Here is a 16,220-nt window from a genome sequence, read left to right on the forward strand (position 1 = left end):
TTTACCCAGCCCGTAGTTCTGCTTTGCGTTCTATTTCTTTCCTGAGGATGTCAAAGCACCTAAGGCAGCACGTATTTCATTCCACCGCATAGGCTGCTCCTCTACGTCTCTGAAACTGTCACTTTGCCTGGCATTCCAGGCCTAAGGGTTGGCCTGGGACTCACACCATCGTAAGAACACAAACTTTAGGAGTCTTCAGAGGTCTGCAAGTTCAAAAAATCAATCCTCCACAGAATTCTAACATATTTTGTGGTCATAAAAGAACTCAACATAAATCTGCTCAAGTCCTTAACAGTTATCAGATATTAAAATTTTACTTCTTTTTAATCTCTCCCACTCCCAACAAAGTGCAAAGGTCTCACTTTCTTCCTCAACAAAGAACTAAGCTTTATTTTCAAGCAGGTCACACAACTTTCATTTGACTGGCTACCTTGAGCTTTCTAAAGCTAAAAGTGCCTCAGCACCTCACCATTTGTAATTTGAGAACATACCATATAAATCCTCCAACTCTCCACCCAAGCCGAGGCCCAGTAGAAACTTGCTGTTTCATCTGTGCCTGAAACTGCACCGAGCGTTTTCGGGTTAGGAGCCTACCCTGACACTCATCGTGCTGTTGTACAAAACAAGCCCCTTTCACCACCCTGAGTCACACACGCTAGAGTATGGATCACTTCAGTGAGGCATGTTCAAAAAGATGCTAAGGGAGAAATTCTAAGGTTTAGAGCAGAACACAGAGTTGCATAAATGCCAGCATTATATTATGTATAATTATTCGATAAAGAATCCCAAGAAATGAAAACTGTTATACTAACGTTGAGAATTGTAGGTAAAAGTGTTTTTTAACATATATATTACACTATTGTAAAGCTGTCCTAAATGTATACATTTTTTAAAAAGATATAAATTCATCAATCAAATTTATTATAGGAATATTATGAGAAGAAAGTCTAAATTTATTCAAAACTGAAGTGTTGTTTAGAAAATTTCAGAAAGAATTTCACTTGCTTGTTTATTTGATGGATTTTCTTAAAATTCTAAACTATATTTCCAAGCTCTCTTTGAAAGATCTTTTTGTATGTGCAACAGAACCGTGAGCCACAGCTGCTAAGTCCATTTGTAGGACCAATATTCTTTCTGAGAGACAAAACCAAACCAAACCTGTTGCCGTCGAGTTGATTTCGACTCACAGTGACCCTACAGGGCAGAGTAGAACTGACAAGTTAACTTTATTTCCTCATAGGTTCAAATTCATCAAAAAAAAAAAAAAAGACTGAAGGCTTTCTAACGGTAGGATATAACCTATATATATTGGCATTCCTAAATATATCTCCTACTAAATAAAAATGGATAGAAAACAGGTAGCCTACTCTCTCTACTCCATTAGCTCCCCAGTTAATTAACTTCCAGCAGTTGGTCTCACTGCTCCCGACTGCCATGTCAGAGGCACTGCAGGTGGAGACCCTGGCAACAGAACAAACTAGACGGGAACGTGCTGTGCGAATCTGCAATCCTCACAGTGAAGGGGATGACTCATGCCTGACGGTTATAAACAAAAAGGGAAGCCAGCACTGTCTCCAGGAGACAGGGAGAGAAAAAGTAATTAATACTGAGAAGAGTAAGCCAGAGCTCTCTTAGCCCTATTATGGCTACCTGAGAGGCAAGTCTGACCTCGGATTGTCTGTTTCATGAAGGCTAGCTATATGCCTACCACTTAGGACAGGGCCTATCACTTAACAGGTATTCAATAAAAATAAAAAATGAACAAATGATGCTTTTACTATTTACTCACAACCACTTTTAAACGTCACATATAAAAGTTTCTATCTTTCAGCCCACAACCCACATAATTTAAAGATTTCTCCTGATCTGGAATTGCTGTTTGCTCCCTACTCCAAGAATGAAGCAGTGAGTAAGCATTTTGCTCCTAACTCAATAAAGAAAAAAGAATTTTAGGGAATCAGGAAAATATCTCATAATTCCCATTTTGAGGCACAATGAATTCCTGAAGAGGTTTCTCTTGCAGAACACATTCTGCATAAACCCAGAGGGTTTATGGAAGTTGATCTGTTACCCTTAATTTTTCTGATAAGATGAAGAAAATGCAACAGAAAGGAGAATACAACTCAGCAAACACCAGAACTCACCAATTTGGTTTTATTTTTTATATAAAATGACATTATTCTAAAATGCCAAAAAGGCAATCACTCAATCACTGAAGAAGCCTGACCACTTCCTTAGTAAATCCTTAAGAATACGGGCTCTTATTGGTCAGAACTCTTTGCTCTGTGGCTCATGGTGCATTACTGAAACGACTGTAGCTAAAGATGATTATACTGATGACTCAAACAGAAAACAGTCGTGTACTCAGGCTGAAGCTGGTAGGCAGCAGGTGTCTTCGCTTTCTCTGTGGTTCTTAGGCCTCGCGTTTACATCACACGGAAAACAAGTACCCAGCTACGTACCAGTCCTGCCCTTGCTCAGCACAGCCTTGACCTCAATCCCTATGCCCATATCCTCGCCACCTTTACTTACAATTCTCCTTCCATTCCATTCTCATGGGGCAGTTGAAAGATTTTTCCTGTTTGTTTTACAAAGAAGTTGATTCTCCTTCCATTTTATGTACTTTCCTGAACTCACTATCACTCTTAAATATTAATTACATATTAAGAAAAATGCCTCACTATTCTTATTACATTGTAGAAAATACTATGACTCTTATTAACCCTCAATTATCGGTGGTACAAACACTCTCCAAGGGAAGCTGCAATTGAATGGGTTTCTGGGCTATCACGTGCCTCATAAGACACCGAGACTGGTGTGGAGTCAACCCAGAGCTTTTACAGCAGTCAGCATAGTATGGATACGAGCCCATGGCCCTGTCTAGTAAAAGTATCACTGTGGTGACTGGGAAGTCAGAAACAAGACTTGGGAAAAAAAAATAATCCCAGCCAAAGCCCTAAGCAAGTCACAGAAACCAAGAAACCATCATGTTAAAAGTAGAAATATATTCGAACACCCAAAGACAAAGCTTTAAATCTACATTTCAACTCATAAGCATGAGGCCCTTAAGGATTTAAACTATCTTTTCTGTATTTCATACTACAACGAATTAGATAACAGATAAATCGACAAGACTGTACTGAATAGCCTCTATTCAGTATGTGGATACTCAAACATCAGGTACTCTTATATGGAGATAAGAGTAGGAATCTGAAGATTCATTCTCTTACCACTTATTAGATTCATCAAGAGTTAGAAAGCCAAAATAGTAGAATGGAGAAGAGAAAAAGAGGAAGAAGAGACTAACTTTTAACTTTATACAAACCAAAACCAGTTGCCCTCAAGTTGATTCAGACTCATGGCAACCCCATGCTTGTTAAGAGTAGAACTGAGCTCCACAGCGTTTTTAACAACTGTTTTTTCAGAAGCAGATTGCCAGGCCTTTCTTCCAAGTCACCTCTGGGTGGACTCAAACCTCCAACCTTTTGGTTAGTAACCAAGCATGGTAACCATTCACACCACTTGAGGGCTTTTTTTTTTTTTTTAACTTTCTGATACGCGTTTATTTTCCTGTGTGATCTGGACACTATCTTTGATTGTCTTTGCACATGGGAAAAAAGGACAGGGGCCCTGGAGGCCCCAAATGAGAACCTGGGTGAAGGTGGGAGGTGGGACAAGGTGTGGGGCACGGGGGGGTGGGAGTCGGGGTGAGCAAGCAGACCTGGGAGGGCCTTGAATGTCAGAGGAGGAGGGTGGGCTCCATCTGGGATGCAAGAGGGAGTCAGAGAAGGTTTGGGAGGATGGGCTGAAGCATGTCCAGGTGGCAGGGTCAGGGAGGCACCAAGATGCCAGGATGAAGGAGGTGGGGGTGGGGGCCCACGTGGGCCATGTCACTGCTCCTGCCTGCCCCGTACACCACCAGTGCTCTGCAGGGACTCTTTATTTACTTAATATACTCTTTATACACTGCTGTATTATTTATGTGTTTATAATATCTTTCTCTTCTTGCATTTAATTACAAAAGTAAGTCATAATGAATTATGCCTCTAATCAGAGGAGAGTAAGAACTATAAGTAAGCAGGAACAAAAAGGACTTAATTTTACTGCTTACTTGGGCAGCACATACACTAGAGCTAGAATGACACAGAGACTGGCATGGCCCCTGCACAAGGATGACATGCAAATTCGTGAAGGATTCCATAGTTTTACAATATGGGGGAAGACAGCACAGCATGACTAAGGCACAGGAAGACACTGAGAGCTACATAAGAATAAAGGGCAACTACAGTAAATGCCAGAACATATACAATCCGGCAACAACAGTTAACAGTAGACAATAACTTGTGAATAGGTACAAAGGTTAATATGTATGCTAAATAGGTGATGGAAATTGTCAGCGATTACACCTGCATACATATGTAATTCTTTTTTGTTTTTTACATATGTAAATATGGCTGTGGGAATTTCTATATACATATTTTTAATGCTGCAGGTATACTCATATATATATAACAGAGTTCATAGGGGGCACATTTATAGAAACTACTTAGACATCAGGACTAAACTACTGGACTTGAAGGCTAAGGACCACAGTCTCAGGGGACATCTAGGTCAATTGGCAAAAGATACTTCATAAAGATAATGTTCTATATCTTAGTCTGGTGAGTAGCATCTGGGGTCTTAAAAGCTTGCGAGCAGCCACCTAAGAAGCAACTATTGGTCTCTTCCTGTCTGGAGTAAAGGAGAACAAAGAAAACCAATGAATCAAAGAAGCAATTAGTCCAAAGCACTAATGGTTCACATAAACCGCAGCTTCCTCTAACCTGAGGCCAGAAGAACTAGATGGTGCCTGGCTACCACTACTGACAACTCCGACAGGGATCACAATAGAAGGTTCTGGGTTAGAATGGGTAAAAAAATGCAGAAGAAAATCTAAATTAAAAAAAAAAAGACCAGACTTACTGGTCTGAAAGAGACTGGAGGAAACCCTGAGACGATTACCCTAAGATGACCTTCTAACTTGATACTGAAGACACTCCCAGAGGCCACCTTTCAGCCAAATAATTGAACTATGAAATAAATGATAACACCCACGAAGAATGTACTCCTTAGAATAATCAACTATATGAGACCAAAACCAAAGATGAGATGGCAGGAAGGGACAGGGGAACTTTTTTTTTTTTTTTTAATAAATGATAACACCCACGAAGAATGTACTCCTTAGAATAATCAACTATATGAGACCAAAACCAAAGATGAGATGGCAGGAAGGGACAGGGGAACTAGACTAATGGAAATGGGGAACCCAGGGAGGAAACAAGGAGATGCTGACACATTGCAGGGATTGTAACCAATGTCACAGAACAATATGTATAAGAATCATTGATTGGAAAACTCATTTGCTATGTAAACTTTCACCTACAGCACAATGTTAAAAAAAGAAAAGGAGTTAAATATAACAAAAGGGAGAAGCTCCAACAAGAATGGTTATGCAGGAAAGGATGGGTGACTGATAGATTAGGAAATCGTCTTCTCAAAAGGACAGTGATTGACTCATTCAAAGGGAGGAAGGAACTGGTCTATGTGCCAGACACAGTGCTAAGTGCTTTACATGTACTCTCCCCTTTAAGCTCACCCGAATCCTAAAAGATGGGGATTACTAGCACCAAAGCGTCACACAGCTAAGTAACAAAGTCAGGATGTTAATCCTGGTCCCCTTGACTACAACGCCCATGTTCCATCAGTAACTGAAGGCCCACTGTTTGTCAGGCACTGTTTGATCTCATATTACGGAAGTTTCGAAAGAAAAACAAAGGATGGACAAGGTGATTTCAGGAATCCTAGCAAACTGGGGGTTGTGTGTTGAAAAGTGTATGCTGGTTACAAATGAAAGGCCCTGCTATGAAATAAGATAGTACCTCTCTCAAGGACTGGCTGAGATATCACAAAAGAAGTAAAAATATATATATATTTTTAATAGCCCCAACAATAGAACTTGTCTGTCGACAGTACTTTTCACCTCTGGGTCTCCAAATCAGGGCAGACTCTCTATCCCCACTGTCCTCTGCTCCCAGGGAAACACAAGCAAATCTTGGCCACAGTAAAAACAGAGAAAGCCAAACTGGTGTAGGGAAGAAGTAGACAGGATCCTAGCAAGGAGAGTAGACAAAAGAGATTAAACCTGTAATCTCTTTGTCGGATTTTCTCCCCAAGAGCTAACCTGAAGGTCAGAAATGAATGAATCAGTGATGGTGAACTGAGAAAATATAGCCTCAGCTCCAATCTGTTCTTTTAAGAGTTATCAGGGCTGCTATAGTGAGCACAGGGATTAAAGAAAGAAAATCTTATATGACACCACTTATGTGAATTATCCAGAAAAGGCAAAGGCATAGAGACCAAAGTTCCTTAGTGGCTACCTGGGGCTGTGGAAGGGGGAAGTGAGAGGTATCGCTTAAGTAGTACAGAGTTTTACTAGGTGATTAAAAAACCTAGAGACAGATAGTGGCAACTGTAGCACAACACGGTGAATACAGTAGTTAATGCCGTTTCATTGTACACATAAAAGTGGCTGAAATGTTTTATTACGTATATTTCACCGCAGTAAAAACTAAATAAAATTTTTAAAAGGAAAAAAAAAATCTTGCCTCTAAGGCCCATATATCTTAACAGATACAGTGACCTGTGACAAGTATTCCCAGGTTTCTGGGGCAATACATGCAGGAGAGTCACAGTTCACTGTGCATGTGAGTGAGCGCTGGGGAAGGCAGAGGGAGATGTGAAATTCCAGGAACGCAGGATCACTGCCTACAAGGAATTTGTAACTTAGCATTGGCTGAACTTCCCATATCCCTTTTTAACATGTCGCTTTAGTTCCTCTTTCTTCTTGCCCCATAGAATCATGGTTTATTTTAATTATATCTCTAGAATACTATTCACTTCCCTGTCTTGTACGTATTACCCCAACCTTGTCCCCCTCCTTGGAATAGTCATTTTTGGCCCCATTCCATATACTTCCTCCTGCCAACAGTACCATCTTGCCCTGAGGAACTCCATTCAGCCTTCTTTCCTACTTTTTTTTTTATTTCTCAACCCTTATCTTTCAATCTAGATACATTCAAGAGATGATACGGTATCTAGCTAGAGACAGGCAACACATAACTCATTTTGCTTTACAAGGCACCATAATAAATGCCAAAAACTAGACAAAAATTGAGAGAAGCGAGTTTTCTAACGACAAAGTTTGGTAAATTTTGGGATTAAAATTTTGCACTAACTTTTTTCATTTTAAGTAAAACCCTTTATAATGACATGTTGCAAAAACATTAACTGCTGAGAAATTAAAAATATCAATACCTGTATGACATTAAGAACAAATTATTCCCAATGGTAATTATTGAGGATTATGGAGAGAAAACTTTACAATGTCAATTGGTCAAGAGTTAAAAATAGTGAAAAAATAAGTTCATTTGCAAGTCATTAGCCCTGTCCTGGAAACACTGGTCTATCTCAGTTCTCTGAAACAGACCGCACTGGGCATTACCATGAGCTACTGTGGGCAGTCTGGCTGCCAGGTGATATGTACATTTGTCCATAGGACACATTTTGTGGGGACAAACAGGCACCGATAAGAGCAGGGCAACTGACAGCTTTGTAACTGCCACAGTAATGAAACACCACTGCTAAGCTGCAGGGATTCCACCTCAGGCTTGGCAAGCTTAATCATCTCAGCTCTTTTTTATTCGTTTTCTTATGGTTTTTTTCATAGGGGAAAAAAAAAGCACACATGTATGTGTTTATACACAAATTTGGAGGCAGACAACTGTGTTCTTTTGGACTTAGGCGTGAGGGTGGGCTGAAGCTAGGACTTCGTATACAAAGATAGAACTAGTGAATATGGTGAATGGTGAAATGTGTTGCCAACTGGAAAATGACTTAACACTAAAGAAGGTTTCAGATATTAATAGCTTGTTCTTCTATTATTGAATTATGAACTAAGAATCTCAGGGGACACAGAGCTAAAAAAAAACTAGGAATACCAAGCAGTGTGGGTCTGTGTGAGTTGGCCCATTCTGGAACAACTGAAAATGGCTAATTTATGAGGACTTGAAAGCAGCGCATTAGAAGAATGACTATTGTATGGCAGGGTGGGGGAAAATTCTGCTTGGATAATTTGACAGCTCAAATCGAACATCTCACTTCCCCCCATTCAATCTTGGTTTCCTTTAGCTACATGTTTCCTTTCTCTATCACCCCCCTTACAAACCAAATGGAAGGGCTGTTCAGAGCTAACTCACTGGTCCTAAATATAACTAGAGCGAAAGAAAAAGATCTTCGTTACTGGCATGAAAAATCTTCAAGGTAGCTGTGATATGCTTCAGCAGTGAGCTGAGCGTCACTGATGTCGTTAATGTAGACAGGAGCCTGGCTGTGTAACAGAGCAGTGCCTGAACTCCACAAAGGCTACAAAGGCCCCTCTGAGGCTCAGCATCAAGGGGTTCTAAGCTTAGAACCACTGGGGTCTGTTACTATTTCTACATCAAAACTATTGGAAAATAAAGCAGATCCAGAGAAATACTGGCTAGGAAAGCCTCACAAACCACAAGAAACAGAACACTAGAGGCTACAGAATTTCTCAAGAAAGGAGTGAGAATATATATTTCAGCTGTGCTGGGAGAAAGCTGATTTCCCAACTTCCCAACCAAGCAGCCTCTTCAATTGCTCCCTGGGTTTGGCAACTTAGGACATGCCAGGAACAGGCCTGCAACTCTTACCAGCAAGACGCTTGCTCAGGTGTGTGCCTGGGGCATGGCTCTCGCTTTCCTTCCTGTGACTTTCTTGTATCACCTCAACTCATGGAACAAAAGTAAATGAGCATTTGATTGCAATTAAAAGCAATACAAATAAAAGAACACAGAGAAATCAATCTCTCCTAAAATCAGGTAAGAACTCAATCTTGCCTCTCCTAAGGATGGTTTTGTTCACATTCCAAGACTGTTTTTAAAAGGCAAGAACTGAAAAAGCCATCGCCCAGCTTACAGTGGTCATTTCAGCATTTAACTTCTTTTTTTTAATTGCAGATCACAATATATTAGGTCACGGCATCAGTTTAGTGGGTCGCTTACCATCATTTTAAAAAAAAGAAGTCCAATAGAATAGAAAAGAAAATATCAATGTGTTTTGCAGGAAATAAAAAGACTGCTTTGTGAAACTTCTGTTTCAAAAGTATAGGTACATAGGTACTGGTTCGTGATGTGAGATTTATTTCTTACAGTGAGTGAAAGTTTTAAAAAAAAGTTTGAAAAACACTGAGCTGGACGGGGTGGTATATCACAGAAAGATTATGGAGACATCAAATCCTTGTAAAGTGTGAAGTTCATGGGTCAAGTGAACAGGCCTCAGTCAGCAAACAAGGACTGGAGCTAGGAAGTACCAGCTTTCAGTCTGAAGACAGAGGCAACCCCCCACTGACTAAACCGCGCTGAGGTTCTGTTTGGGGTGATGTGAAGCTTTTGGAAATGGGTAGTGGTGATGGTAGCATAACATGGTGACCGTAATTAACGTCACTGAATTAGATACTTAAAAATGGTTAAAATGGCATTTTTTTTGTTATATATATTTTATTACAATAAAAATTTTAAAAAGCTCTTTGCTTTCTTGGCTGCTTGAGGATCAACTGTCATCATGAACGGCATGGTAACTATCTGGACTCAGAAGTTCATGACCAACTGACTACTTCAGCGGAAACAAATGGTCACCAATGTCCTTCACTCTGAGAAGGCAACAACACCTAAGACAGAAATTCGGAAAAAACTAACCAAAGCATACAAGATCACACCAGATGTCATTTTTGTGTTTGGATTCAGAACCCATTTTGGTGGTAGCAATACAACTGGCTTTGGCATGATTTACCATTCCTTGGGTTATACAAAAGAAAAACGAACCCAAACATACATACATGTCTTGTATGAGATGAAAAAGATCTCAAGAAAACAGCAAAAGGAACCCAAGAACAGAATGAAGAAAGTCAGGGGGACAACAAAGGCCAATTTGGGTTCCGGCGAAAAGGTGGAGTAAAGATTCTGCAGTGACTTGATCTGTGGCAATGAGGGGGATTTTGTACCACAGGATTCCTAAACTATAAAAACTTAAATTTTTTTAACTGAGCTGAGAGAAAATGCTGGCTTGTATACATAGCCCCCTCTACATTTATAAAGAACAAGAAACCTGGACCCTGGAAAGAAATGAGATACTAGTTTCAACTTTTAGAGTGGTCCCAATCAGAGGACTCACTTATTAACTGGGAAACTGAGCCTCTCAGAACAGAGGCAGATGAAGAGGTTCTGAGAAAGCAGAGACCACTCTTCCAGTCCTGCCAAAAACCCCTTCCTTCCCGGCATAGCTAACCAAAGTGATGGGCTCTCTATTCTGAACATGTCTGCTGTCTGAGTTATCTAGTGCTGCTATAACAGAAATACCACAAGTGGACAGCTTTAACAAAGAGAAATTTATTCTCACAGTTTAGGAGGCTAGACGTCAAAATCCAGGGTACCAGCTCCAAAGGAAGGCTTTCTCTCTCTGTCGGCTCTTGAAGAAGGTCCTTGTCATCAATGTTCCCTCGGTCTAGGAGCTTCTCAGCACAGGAACCTCAGGTCCAGAGGATACGCTCTGTTCCCGGCACTGCTTACTTGGTGGTATGAGGTTCTCCTGTCTCTCTGCTCAAGTCTCTCTTTTATATCTCAAAAGAGAGTGACTTAAAACACAACCTAATCTTATAGATTGAGTCCTGCCTCATTAACATAACTGCCTCTAATCCTGCCTCATTAACATGACAGAGGCAGGATCTGTAACACACAGGAAAATGGCATCAGATGACAAAATGGTGGGCACTCATACAATACTGGGAATCATGGCCAAGTTGAAGCACATTTTTGGAAGACACAATTCAATCCATAACACCTGTATTCTTTTCCTCCTGCCTACTCCAGACCCCTAACACAGTCACATCATTCGCTGATCCCCACTTGGCCTAATTAAATAACCCGGTCCCAGCTATCCAGTAGGCAAGGAAGCCCAGAACAAGAAAAGAGTCCTTCCTAAGTGGAGCTATGAATGCTAGGTAGATAGTATGATCTCTTAGCCGAGGCCACAAGAACCTGTGTGCTCTTTGGGAGTTTATTTCAAGTCAGAAGCAAAGATATTCCTCAGATGACTGGGTGGCCATTTCTCCTTGCATGAGCCAACCCTGTTCTTATATGCCCAAGTTCCATGATCTGTCACACCTAGTAAAATGATGGCTAGACTTAAGGAAAAACCCACAAAATTCTTCACTTGGTCTCAGTTCTAATAAGAATAGTAATTACCCATTGTCTTAGTGTTCCTTTTAGATGGGGATGGATAGAGACAATTCCAGCAACTCCTTTCTTCTATGAAATGAAAAAGGATTTCTAAGTCTGACCATAATTATTCTGTAAAAGTATTATAAACAGGCAAGAGTCACAGTCCTATTTTAGAAAAGGGAATAAGCAGGCAAGGAGACAACCTGCCCAGGGCCTAGCAGCAGGGTGGCTGAGGCAGAGGTGGGCACTGCTATACCCCCAGCTGTTTTTCAACCTCCTCGATTATGTTCCTTTGACTTCACAAACTGAACCTCAGAGCCCAGAGTATGTTTCACCAAATTACTTTCTGAGAAAATCCAAACGAGAGAAAAGCTGGTCTGTACATGTGACTGGTGTGTAAGTATGAGATGGTACCTGTAACAGAGCATGGTGCATCGCCACCTCCAGTTCCGCTAAAACATGGGCGGCGTCCTCACTGTCTTCTTGGACCTCCAGGTCCTCCTCGGGGATGGTCTCCCAGTTGCCCCGGTGAGCAACCAGAGTGTGCACTAGTTCATACTGGCCAGGGAGTGCCAGGCTGACCCGAGTCTGAGTCCCATAGGTGAAGCGAAGGCGCCGAAGCTTACAGCTCTCCTCACTGCCCAGCTTGGTGGTAGGAAGCACCTGCACCCCCAAGAGCAGGTTCAACAGCTGGCACTTTACATTACAATCCTGGCCAAGGATCAAGATGCAGGGCAGGCAGTCCACAATCTGCTGGAGGTACTTCTCTTCCTTGGGTGGGAAGGAAATGCAGCTCAGCTGGCCTGCTGCGGGAGGGAAGGGTGGGAAAGGAGAAAGAAGTTCATAGGGAAGAGTGAGGAGGGGCAGAGACAGACAGACAGACACACACACACGCAAACACACACACACACACAGAACCCATCAGGAGGCAGGGTCCTAGAGGAGGAATTTCTAGGTGAAGGAAATACCAACAGAACATCCCAGTCAGAAAAGGCTCTTCAAATATCAAACAGAATTCCCCTCCCTGGCTCATCCCCAGGAAATGAGCTGCTGCTTCTATCCAGAAAACGTGGCCCATACCCATTGCTGCTGTGTCGATTTCAACTCATAGAGACCCTATAGGACAGAGTAGAACTTCAGATTTCCAGGGCTGTAATCTTTACTGGATGGAAACCCTGCAAGTGCTACGGCTGCTAACCAAAGGGTCAGCAGTTCCAATCTGCCAGGCGCTCCTTGGAAACTCTATGGGGCAGCTCTACTCTGTCCTATAGGGTCGCTATGAGTCGGAATCGACTCAACGACACTGGGTTAATCTTTACCAAAGCAGACTGCCACATCTTTCCTCCTCAGAGCAGCTGGTCTGAACCATCCACCTTTCAGAGAACCAAAAAAAAAAAAAAACCAAACCCACTGCCGATGAGTTGACTCCAACTCATAGCAACCCTATTGAGCAGAGTAGAACTGCTCTAGGGTTTCCAAGCCTGTAATCTTCACGGAAGCAGACTGCCTCCTCTCTCTCCTGTGGAGCAGCTGGTGAGTTCAAGCCACCAACCTTTTAGTTAGCACCTGAATCTTAACCACCGTGCTACCAAGGCTCCTGGAAAAGATGGCAGTGACCTGATTTACCTGTCTTTTTTTCATTGAGTAGAACAGCTGAAGGAGTGTAAACGGATTCAATCACAAATGCAAGATCATTAAAATGACAATGCCAGAAAAAGTCTACATTAACTGAAACAAGAGTCCAAGGAGAAACTACACCTAAATACAGACATTCCCCAGATGATGAATGAGTTCTGTTCCTAAGTCTGTCTTTAAGTCGGTTTGTACATGAGTCGGAACAGTTAGCTACGGTTCATATCTAACGTCAGTTAGTCAAATGTCTGTCTTAGTATACAGTATATCCTGTATCTTTCTATGCATAGAAAACATTAAAGAAATACTTCCAGATACACTAAAACACCTTTAACATAAAAAAAAAATACAGTAATAATAATAATAATGTTTTGAAGCACGTCACAAAGTAGCACCCCTTTGTTATTATAAACCACTGTATGTACCTGGAATTTTTAATATAGTAGGCTTTACGGGAGTTGGTTCATGCCTACAGGTTGTACATAAGTCGGACATTCGTAACCCAGGGACTGCCTGTATGTCAAAATTAAAACCTTCCTTCTAAGAGAAAACCTAATACTTGAACATATATGGCCCTTTTATATTTCTCTGCCATATGCAATTTTAGCTTGTTACTTTCCTCACTTATGACATATTTTGTAACTAAACATATTGATGAGCTACATCTTCAAGTGCACACATATCAAAATAGAATGTTATTCAAGTTTGCATAAGCTCTAGAATCTTTGCCAGTTCATCTCCCTGATAGCAGGTGACAGCATCCCAGCTGCCAAGTCATCTGTTTTCTTAAAACATAGGTGCTCAATTAAGATCAATACTTCCTAATCAGATCACATCCCTTCAGCTTATGGATGACAAGACCCTGGGTAAGACAAAGAGAAAGGGCTGTTTGTTACAATAAAATCCAGGCAAATCCAGGAAGAGATGCAATCTATCTCGACAACACCCTTCTTTCAGGACAACCACCACTAATCTAACTAGCTAACTCCCCAAAATAGATTCAAATAGTATATCGAGGGAGAAGAAAAAGGTTCCTAAGATATGAAAACCTCTGTCTGGGAAAAACATTCGGAAATTAATTCCCTGAAACTCTCAGATTCTGAACTAGAGCTTTTCTCTGCCTCTTCAGTACCAGCGCTTACCTAAGCCTATGATTCAGGCAACTCCTGCATCTGCTCAGAAAGGCACACACACAATTCTTAGGCTGTAAGAAGGTCCATCTAGGCATAAGATACACACATCTTAATTAAAATTTCAGGTGGCACCAAAAGAAACAGTATTCACTTTAGTCACTTAACCATGAGCTTCATTAACCCATTTGTAAGCTGCTTATTTTGCTCCTGTAGTTGAAGGAAGAAGGAGCCCTCGTAGCACAAACGGTTAAGCACTCAGCTGCTAACTGAAAGGTTGGTAGTTCAAACCCACCCAGCGGCTCCACGGGGGAAAGACCTGGCAATCTACTTTCGTAAAGATTACAGCAAGAAAACCCTGTAGGGCATGTCTTAGTTACCTAGTGCTGCAGTAACAAAGACCACAAGTGGATGGCTTTAGCAAACAGAAGTTTATGCCCTCACAGTCTCGTAGTCTGGAAGTCTGAATTCAGGGTGCCAGCTCCAGCGGATGGCTTTCTCTTTCTGATGGCTCTGGGGGAAGCTCTTTGCCATCAATCTTCCCCTGGTCGAAGAGCTTCTCTGAGCAGGGAACCCGGGTCCAAGGGACTCACTATTCTCCTGGCTCTTGTTTCTTTGTGGTATGAGGTCCCTGTGTCTCTCTGCTTACTTCTCTCTTTTATATCTCAAAAGAGATTGATTGAAAAGGACCGATTCAATGTCACTGGTTTTTTTGTTGGTTTGTTTTTAATCTTGTAGATTGAGTCCTGCTTTATTAACATAACTGCCACTAATCTCACCTCATTAACATCATAGAGGTAGGATTTACAACACATAAGTAAATCCCATCAGATGACAAAATGGTAGACAGTCACACAATACTGGGAATCATGGACTAGCCAAGTTGACACACACTTTTGGGGGGTGACACAATTCAATTCATAACAGGGTAGTCCTACTCTGTCACATGGCGTCACTATGGGTCAGAACTGACTCAAAAGAACCCAACAACAACAGCGGAAGCAAGACAGGCCTGACTCATTTTAAAGATGTTATCCCACTTCAGACTTTTTTTTATCCCACTTCAGACTGTATCTACTCTGCTACAAAACTTGCTATTTCAAATCCTTGAGCCTCTGTCTCTTCCACAAATGGCATCACCGAACCAGAGATAAGGTTTCAAGAGATCTGCTTTCACCCAGACCCCTGTATGCATTTCATCAATCCTTCCTTTAATGTCTGTGTGTACCACCCTGGCCTGCACAGACGCATGAGCAACGCCACATAGTGAAACAAAGAAATCTTCTCTCCTGGGAAAGAGACGGTTCCTGAGAAAAAGCAGAGCTTGAAGTGAGTACCTAATTCTGTGCAAGGTATTTACTAAGCACAAGCGTAAAGCATAAAGACCCATGATCTAAAAGCCAGGAGGACGCCGCCAACTGCTGTGTGATCACTTAGGAACTGGCAAAGGTCAGAGTCCCTTAGCACCTTGTTCACAACTACACATTACTTACCAGTTTATTCTAATTATGTTTAGAGTTATCAAAAGCAGGAAGATCCATCATATTTTTCTCTGTATGCTCAATACCTGACACAGTGACTGACACAGTAAATACCTGATGTTCTAAATCTGTCTTTCCTGTGTAAGAATCCATTTATTGTGAAGAACTGTCTACAGAAAGCTATAAGCAGTTCCACTAAGTACTTGGAAAAGTTCAGTATAGTTTAAAAGCAACAGATATTCCTACAAACCTCCCACCTTTCAACATGGAGACTAGATGTGGATAAAATATGGCCTCCCTCACTCCCCTTGCAGACTTTAACTGCCACAGTCTCAGCGTGAGCAGTGACAAGTCCAGCTAGGCTGCCTTCACTGTCCCCTAAATGTCCTATCTTTCCTCTTTTCCCAGACCTTCTCAGATCTCTGAGAGAGGTGTTTTAAGTGTAGGTTCATATGACAATTTTTACAACTCCTGTAATAAAAAGCTGCCACATAACAAATAATCACAAGCTAAACGAGCTCTGTGACTGCTGCTAGGTAAGTGGATCATAGAACAAGAACTAACTCAACCACTTTTCAGGACCAGAGGGAGAGGCCTCAGCACTTCAGAGACAGTGTCACCTAGAGGAAAGGCAGTCAAAC

The 16,220-nt window shown here is 41.5% G+C and overlaps 1 protein-coding gene, 1 non-coding gene and 1 pseudogene across 4 annotated transcripts in view; 2 read left to right on the forward strand and 1 right to left on the reverse strand.

Moving 5' to 3' along the window:
* Positions 1 to 16,220, reverse strand: part of DSTYK (dual serine/threonine and tyrosine protein kinase) — a 54,354-nt gene that overhangs the window by 20,796 nt on the left and 17,338 nt on the right. For 2 of the 3 annotated variants that reach the window (XM_049857982.1, XM_049857980.1), the window contains exon 2: positions 11,751 to 12,142. In XM_049857982.1, the coding sequence (XP_049713939.1) occupies positions 11,751 to 12,142 (392 nt within the window). The remainder of the gene's footprint in view (positions 1 to 11,750; positions 12,143 to 16,220) is intronic. The other variant, XM_049857981.1, reaches the window with a different exon arrangement.
* Positions 4,104 to 4,207, forward strand: LOC126061855 (U6 spliceosomal RNA). Its single transcript, XR_007513906.1, has one exon. It is a non-coding gene; the product is annotated as a U6 spliceosomal RNA (small nuclear RNA).
* On the forward strand, positions 9,682 to 10,159 carry LOC126061437 (40S ribosomal protein S24-like; annotated as a pseudogene).

Source organism: Elephas maximus, chromosome 18, assembly GCF_024166365.1.
Source record: "Elephas maximus indicus isolate mEleMax1 chromosome 18, mEleMax1 primary haplotype, whole genome shotgun sequence".
In the NCBI taxonomy this organism is placed as follows: Eukaryota; Metazoa; Chordata; class Mammalia; order Proboscidea; family Elephantidae; genus Elephas; species Elephas maximus.